The sequence below is a fragment of the Epargyreus clarus genome, unplaced genomic scaffold (genome assembly GCF_041222505.1).
Source record: "Epargyreus clarus isolate Ecla_fem2 unplaced genomic scaffold, WU_Ecla_fem_2.2 ptg000023l, whole genome shotgun sequence".
In the NCBI taxonomy this organism is placed as follows: Eukaryota; Metazoa; Arthropoda; class Insecta; order Lepidoptera; family Hesperiidae; genus Epargyreus; species Epargyreus clarus.
The window spans coordinates 16,305,398-16,314,298 of NW_027332230.1; the positions used below are offsets into that span (position 1 = coordinate 16,305,398).

At 40.4% G+C, this 8,901-nt stretch overlaps 1 protein-coding gene across 1 annotated transcript; it reads right to left on the reverse strand.

The window, feature by feature from the left end:
• Positions 1–643: 643 nt before the first annotated feature.
• On the reverse strand, positions 644–7,430 carry LOC140751779 (uncharacterized). Its single transcript, XM_073085818.1, has 2 exons — positions 7,296–7,430; positions 644–7,066 (listed from the first exon to the last, which is right to left on the reverse strand). Exons 1-2 carry the CDS (start codon positions 7,312–7,314, stop codon positions 834–836), a joined length of 6,252 nt encoding a protein of 2,083 aa, XP_072941919.1. The 5' UTR covers positions 7,315–7,430; the 3' UTR covers positions 644–833.
• Positions 7,431–8,901: the final 1,471 nt, after the last annotated feature.

An 8,901-nucleotide genomic window follows, 5' to 3' on the forward strand; every position in this document is an offset into this window, starting at 1 on the left:
TACCGCTCGAGCGCTCGATAAAAAGTGCCGGCGCTCTGTTGCGTTCGGTCTTAAATAGACGAGTGACGCATCCCCACTATCGTAACTCACAGGGGAAAAGTTATTTCGTTACTCGTTTATTTTTACAATGTTCTAAGTAATTTAATATTTTTAAATTATAATGTTAAAAATGATTTCAGAATATGAATTGATTTTACAAAGGTCTAAAATAGTTGAAAAATGATTTTTTAAAAATGCAAACTCAGTTACCTATTTCTAACATCAAAATGTCATCCATTAACAATTTGTAAATACTATCGTAGATAGTTGGTGTTAGTAGAAATTAAAACTACCCAAATCTAAAAGCATTCTAACAATATTCTAACCTTTAAATCCCCTAATTATAATAACCCAAATCTAAAACATTGTAACAATACTCTAACCTTAAATCATTTCAATCGTGATCAAAGTTGATTATAAAATATTGAATAACTTTTGAATAATTACAATAGAACAATCAAGGGTTACAAACTAATGTGTTTAAGTCTAGTATGTATGTATCATGCCTTAGTACATACATCCGCGGCGACATATACATAATTCAATTTTGTACTGACAAAGAAAAATCGTCAATTTATCGGGAGAATAATCAGAATGACACAAGTATTGAGCAAATATTTATTTAATTGATAACAAACGTTGAATCATAATATATAAAATGAAATAAAAACATTTTGTTTAGGAACATAAAATCAAAACACATACTTTAATATTTTTATTAGCAAAAAAAACATTTTGAAGACTGCAAAGTTCGTACTGTTTAATGAAATGAATTAACCCTTGGGAATTAAACACTAGCATCTAAAGTTCACGAGGAAGACTTCAGCCTCGCAATGTGCGGTGTGGCAGTGCAGCCAGCAATCATTCCAGTAGGTTCTGTTGTCTTTTCCACACACGGGCTTGTAGGATAAAGGACAAAAGTCACAGTTGTACTTCTTTGGTTTACAATTTCCCGTGTAAAGAACAGTCAAAGGCTTTCGAGTCCGCGTCTTTCGCACCTCATTCTCACATTCCAATTCGCATTTACTTTTATAAGTATTTCCATCGCTTCCACATACAGGAGAATCAACAGCTGGGCATAAACACCCACCACATTGTCTTTTATATATGACATAAATAGGCTTTTCCCCTTTGCTCTGTAAGCGTTGGCTTTCGCAATCTAATCGACAAAAGTTATCGTAAGTATTACCATCGCTTCCGCAGACGGGCTTGTAGATTTTATTGCAAAAACAGGGTCGTGGGCATTCTCCTTCACTGGTAACATTGATAAGTGGTTGTCCCTCGCTAACTCGGATCTTATTGACACAACCTAGCTGGCATCCGCTGGAGTAGGTCTTACCGTCGTCTCCACATACAGGTTGATAAATTTCCGGGCAAAAGCAATCCGCTGGGCATTCACCGTCAGTTGTCTTTTCAATGGGTGGTAAATTGTTTCGTACATTTTCTTGACTGGTACAGTTCAGGGCGCATTCGTTTCCATACGTTACACCATCAGAGCCACATATTGGAGCGTAGTTAAACGGACAAACGCAAATTTCAGAACATTCACCGGTGCTCGTTTTATTTACAGGCAGAAGTCCATTTCCCTCTCGCTCCTTGTTAATGCATCCTAGTTCACATTCATTACTGTAGGTATTTCCATCGTCACCACACACGGGTTGATAGACTTCCGGACAAAAACAGCCTTCAGTACATTCACCATCGCTTACTTTCGAAATAGGTGATAGGTTTTTAAGTACATTGTCATTACTGGTGCAGTCCAATAAACACTCATTGGAGTACGTAACATTATCAGACCCACACACCGGAAGATAGATTAATGGACAAACACAAGTTCCTGGACACTCCCCGTCACTAGTTTTGTTAATGAGTGGAAGACCGTCTTTTATCTGTTCTCTCTTTTTACAGTTCAGGAGGCATTCGTTTGAGTAAGTTTGTCCATCGCTTCCGCAGACAGGTTGGTAATTCCTGGGGCAAACACAAGATTCCGGGCATTCGCCGTCACTTTTTTTCTCAATTGGTGGTAGGTTGTTCCGTACGTTGTCTTGACTTGTACAGTTAAGGGCGCATTCGTTACCATACGTTACACCGTCAGAGCCACATACCGGGAGGTAGTTAAAAGGACAAGCGCACGATGTAGGGCATTCTCCGTCGCTTGTTTTGTTTATAGGAAGAAGGCCCCCCTTAACCCTTTCCTTATTTTTGCACCCTAATGAACATGCGTTGCCGTAAGTCTTGCCATCGCTGCCACAGACCGGCGCATATATTGCAGGGCAAATACAGCCTTCTGGACATTCCCCTTCACTTATCACAGTTATAGGGGTTTCGCCATTTTTCTCACGTTTTTTACTTTCGCATGTTAGGAAACACTCATTCGAGTATGTATTACCATCGCTACCACACACAGGTAGAACTACTAGGGGGCAAAAACAGGCTTCCGGACATTCTCCGTCACTAGTTTTGTTGATGAGTGGAAGACCGTCTTTTATCTGTTCTCTATTTTTACAGTTCAGGAGGCATTCGTTTGAATAGGTCTGTCCATCACTCCCGCAGACAGGTTGGTAAATTTTAGTGCAAATACATGGTTCAGGACATTCTCCTTCTCTGGTTTTATTGATGAGAGGAAGACCATTCTTTATCTGTTCTGTATTTTTACAGTCTAGAAGGCATTCGTTTGCGTAAGTTTGTCCATCACTTCCGCAGACAGGTTTATATATTTTGGTGCAAGCACAGGGTTTCGGACATTCTCCTTCACTGGTGACATTGATGGGTGGTTGACCTTCGCTGATTCGGATCCTATTGACACAACCCAGTTGGCATCCACTGGAGTAGGTGTTGCCGTCATCTCCACATACAGGTTGGTAAATTGCCGGGCAAAAGCAATCCGAAGGGCATTGGCCGTCACTTTTCTTCACAATGGGTGGTAAGTTGTTCCTTACGTTCTCCTGACTGGTACAGTTCAATGCGCATTCGTTTCCATACGTTACACCGTCAGAGCCACACACTGGGAGGTAGTTCAGCGGACAAACGCAAGTACTCGGGCACTCACCCTCGCTCGTTTTATTAACAGGTGGAAGATGGTTCTTAGCCCGTTCTTTATTCTTGCATTCAAGTTCACATCCATTACTGTACGTATTTCCATCATCGCCACACACAGGTTGATAGACTGCGAGGCAGAAGCAGCCCTCGGGACATTCACCATCGCTCACTTTGTATATGGGTGGTAGATTTTTACGCACGTTGTCATTACTAGTGCAATTCAAAGAGCATTCATTAGAATACGTGACGCCATCAGATCCACAGACGGGCAGATATATTAATGGACATACACAAATTTCTGGGCACTCCCCGTCGCTGGTTTTATTGATGAGTGGAAGACCATCCTTTATCTGGTCTCTATTTTTACAGTTCAGGAGGCATTCGTTTGAATAGGTCTGTCCATCACTCCCGCAGACAGGTCGGTAAATTTTAGTGCAAATACATGGTTCAGGACATTCTCCTTCTCTGGTTTTAATGATGAGAGGAAGACCATTCTTTATTTGTTCTGTATTTTTACAGTCTAGAAGGCATTCGTTTGCGTAAGTTTGTCCATCACTTCCGCAGACAGGTTTATATATTTTGGTGCAAGCACAGGGTTTCGGACATTCTCCTTCACTGGTGACATTGATGGGTGGTTGAGCTTCGCTGATTCGGATCCTATTGACACAACCCAGTTGGCATCCACTGGAGTAGGTGTTGCCGTCATCTCCACATACAGGTTGGTAAATTGCCGGGCAAAAGCAATCCGAAGGGCATTGGCCGTCACTTTTCTTCACAATGGGTGGTAAGTTGTTCCTTACGTTCTCCTGACTGGTACAGTTCAATGCGCATTCGTTTCCATACGTTACACCGTCAGAGCCACACACTGGGAGGTAGTTCAGCGGACAAACGCAAGTACTCGGGCACTCACCCTCGCTCGTTTTATTAACAGGTGGAAGATGGTTCTTAGCCAGTTCTCTGTTCTTGCATTCAAGTTCACATCCATTACTGTAGGTATATCCGTCATCACCACACACAGGTTGATAAATTGCGGGGCAGAAGCAACTCTCAGTACATTCTCCATCGCTCACTTTATATATGGGTGGTAGATTTTTACGCACGTTGTCATTACTAGTGCAGTTCAAAGAGCATTCATTAGGGTAAGTAACATTATCAGATCCACATACCGGAAGATATATGTATGGACAAGCGCATGTTACCGGGCACGCACCGTCACTCGTTTTAGTTATAGGAGTAAGGCCTTCTTTAGCCCGTTCCTTATTTTTGCACCCTAATGAACATGCGTTGCCGTAAGTCTTACCGTCGCTGCCACACACCGGCGCATATATTGCCGGGCAAATACAGCCTTCTGGACATTCCCCTTCACTAATCACAGTTATAGGGGTTTCGCCATTTTCCTCACGTTTTTTACTTTCGCATGTTAGGAAACACTCATTCGAGTATGTATTACCATCGCTACCACACACAGGTAGAACTACTAGGGGGCAAAAACAGGCTTCCGGACATTCTCCGTCACTAGTTTTGTTGATGGGTGGTTGACCTTCGCTGATTCGGATCCTATTGACACAACCCAGTTGGCATCCACTGGAGTAGGTGTTGCCGTCATCTCCACATACAGGTTGGTAAATTGCCGGGCAAAAGCAATCCGAAGGGCATTGGCCGTCACTTTTCTTCACAATGGGTGGTAAGTTGTTCCTTACGTTCTCCTGACTGGTACAGTTCAATGCGCATTCGTTTCCATACGTTACACCGTCAGAGCCACACACTGGGAGGTAGTTCAGCGGACAAACGCAAGTACTCGGGCACTCACCCTCGCTCGTTTTATTAACAGGTGGAAGATGGTTCTTAGCCCGTTCTTTATTCTTGCATTCAAGTTCACATCCATTACTGTACGTATTTCCATCATCGCCACACACAGGTTGATAGACTGCGAGGCAGAAGCAGCCCTCGGGACATTCACCATCGCTCACTTTGTATATGGGTGGTAGATTTTTACGCACGTTGTCATTACTAGTGCAATTCAAAGAGCATTCATTAGAATACGTGACGCCATCAGATCCACAGACGGGCAGATATATTAATGGACATACACAAATTTCTGGGCACTTCCCGTCGCTGGTTTTATTGATGAGTGGAAGACCATTCTTTATCTGTTCTGTATTTTTACAGTCTAGAAGGCATTCGTTTGCGTAAGTTTGTCCATCACTTCCGCAGACAGGTTTATATATTTTGGTGCAAGCACAGGGTTTTGGACATTCTCCTTCACTGGTGACATTGATGGGTGGTTGAGCTTCGCTGATTCGGATCCTATTGACACAACCCAGTTGGCATCCACTGGAGTAGGTGTTGCCGTCATCTCCACATACAGGTTGGTAAATTGCCGGGCAAAAGCAATCCGAAGGGCATTGGCCGTCACTTTTCTTCACAATGGGTGGTAAGTTGTTCTTTACGTTCTCCTGACTGGTACAGTTCAGGGCGCATTCGTTTCCATACGTTACATCGTCAGAGCCACATACTGGGAGGTAGTTCAGCGGACAAACGCAAGTACTCGGGCACTCACCCTCGCTCCTTTTATTAACAGGTTGAAGATGGTTCTTAGCCCGTTCTCTGTTCTTGCATTCAAGTTCACATCCATTACTGTAGGTATATCCGTCATCACCACACACAGGTTGATAAATTGCGGGGCAGTAGCAATTCTCAGTACATTCTCCATCGCTCACTTTGTATATGGGTGGTAGATTTTTACGCACGTTGTCATTACTAGTGCAGTTCAAAGAGCATTCATTAGGGTATGTAACATTATCAGATCCACATACCGGACGATATATGTATGGACAAACGCAAGTTGGTGGGCACTCGCCATCGCTTGTTTTTTTAATGATTGGGAGGCAATTATTTTCTTGTTCTTTATTCTTACAATTCAAAAGACATTCGTTTGCGTAAGTTTGTCCATCACTTCCACATATAGGTTTGTAATCTTTAGTGCAAATACAAGGACATTCCCCTTCATTGGTGACATTAGTTGGTGGTTGGCCCTCACTGGCTTGGATTTTATTGACACAATCAAGTTCACACCTGTTGGCGTATGTTTCTCCATCGCTACCGCATATAGGTTGATATATGTCTGTGCAGAAGCAATTTTCAATACATTGTCCATCATTTATTTTTTTGATAGGTGGTAAGTTATTTCTTATATGTTCATCTCTTACACAGTTCAAAGCGCACTCATTAGGATATGTAATATTATCTGAGCCACACACTGGTTGATACTCTAATGTGCATATACAATTGACAGAGCATTCTCCAGTGTAAGATTTATTGATAGGTGGCAAATGATATACCGCTCGTATTTTATTTTTACACTTTAGTTCACATTCATTACTGTAAGTTTGTCCATCATCTCCACAAACAGGTTTGAAGACTGCAATACAGTTACATCCTATCGGACATTCACCGTCAATAGTTTTATTGATCTTCGGCAACCCTTCATTTAATAGTTCTTTATTTTTACATCCAAGAGCACAATCATTTGAATATGTTTTACCATCACTTCCACAAACTGGCGTGTATATGGCAGGGCAAATACAAGGTTCAGGACATGTCCCGTCGCTCGTTTTATTAACGGGTGGGAGGTCGTTGTTAATTCTGTCTTCGTTTTTGCAACGTAATTCACATTCATTTCCGTAGGTCTGGCCATCATCGCCACAGACTGGTTTATAAATTGTCTTACAGACACATGATTTAGGACATTCACCTGCGCAGGCTTCTTTGATAGGTGGTAGGTCGTTTCTTGCACGTTCCAAATTTTTACATTTAAGTTCACATTCATTTGGATAAGTATTGCCATCTTCTCCGCAAATGGGTTTATATACATCGGCACATGCACATAATGGGGGGCACTCTCCTTGGCTTGCGATTCCGATTAGAGGTCTTGGTCGTTGTGGCGTAATGGCTGTGATCAGTGTTACGTTTAACACTACCACTAAACCTGAAGAGAAAATACAACTTTATTCAATAACATTTATATTAGTATTAATTTAAAATGAAATAACACATTACGGCGATATAAAACTACATATATATATTAAAAAAAAACTTTTTGAATTTTAAAACGGTAACAAATTTAAAATTCAAGGCAATGATTATTAAGTAATGAAGACTATTTTCATTGCCATTATTGTAACGAACAATTTAGTTTAAAAAAATATAAAATTAACCTAATAATAGTATCTTCATAATGAGCGCCTACACTCATCCACCACGGCTTGATGCTATACAATCGAAATCTTCTTTCCAATTTATATTGTATGATTGTTTGCAAGCCTGAACAAGCACCTGAAGTGCAGACAAAAGAATTTATAATAGGTTTATAACAAAGACCGATCGCAGACGTTAAAAACACGTCTGTTAGCATGCTACTGCGTGCCTGGCTTTGCATGACGGTCTTACGATCCGTGAGTCTTTCTATGCTAATTTTAAATTTAAGTGTCTTGAATATATGAGGTTACGAGTCGCTTATTGACTTGTATTGTTTTTATCGTTTTTTATTATCTTTTCAGCGTTCAAGTTGCAAACAAACATGGAGTCCGTCTGACGATTAGTAGTTAGTTAGTTACTGTTCATGGACATTATAATTTTTAACCGACTTCAAAAAGGAGGTGGTTATCAATTCGGCCGATATCTTTTTATTTTTTTAATTTTTTTTATGTATGTACACGAATTACTCCGCCGTTAGTGAACCGATTTTAATAATTCTGTTTTTGTTATGTAGACACGAGCTGGAAGTTTCCCATTTAAATATGGTTAGGATCCATCGATGGGTTCTGGAGAAAATGAGGGGAACTCCTTCACCCATGTAAATATAACAGCCATAACTTCGCCGTTTATGAACCTATTTTAATGCCTTTAATTTTGTGTGTGGACTATTGCTACAAGTTGGTCCCATGTAAATATGATAAGGATCAGAGTGGGTTCTGGAGACAAAATATGTAACTCCTCAACCGATGGGTATAATTGAGTTTTGTTTGAAGATTTTTGGTGTAGGTTCTAATGAAATCGCAAAACCAGTTTATTATTTACTATTTAAGGGTCTGATAATGTGACTGGGGGTCAAAATATATAACTCCTCAACCGATGGAAATAATTGAGTTGTGTTTGAAGATATTTGGTGTGGGTTCTAATGAAATTGCAAAGCCAGTTCATCATTGACTATTTAAGGGTGTGGCTCGGAGACAAAATATGTAACTCCTCAACCGATGGGAATAATTGAGTTGTGTTTGAAGATATTTGGTGTAGGTTCTAATGAAATTGCAAAGCCAGTTCATCATTGACTATTTAGTTAGGTTAGGTTGGAACATATAAGATAATATAAAACTAAGCGAGCAGGGCGCGGTAGCGCCCTGCGAGCGAGCGGTTCCAATCAATGTAAATTCAGACCTTACCTTAATTCATGATCACGTTTATACAATTTTATATTGTATTAATACAAATTTTATTGTCATCACTAAAAGGGTGAAATATAATTTTTAACAAAAAAACACAACCGACTTATATGTCACTACAAAGTAAAAAAAATAATTTAAATAAATGTTGGTTTAGTACATATTTCTGAAGTCGGCGCTCATATTAGACACGCTGTTTACATCGTTATCCGACGAAATATATTGAGCGCCGACTTCAGAAATATGTACTAAACCAACATTTGTATGATTTCTTTTACTTTGTAGTGACCTAGAAGTCTGTTGTATTTTTATATATATATAAGACAATATAAAAATAAGCGAGAAGGGCGCGGTAGCGGCCTGCGAGCGAGCGGTTCCAATC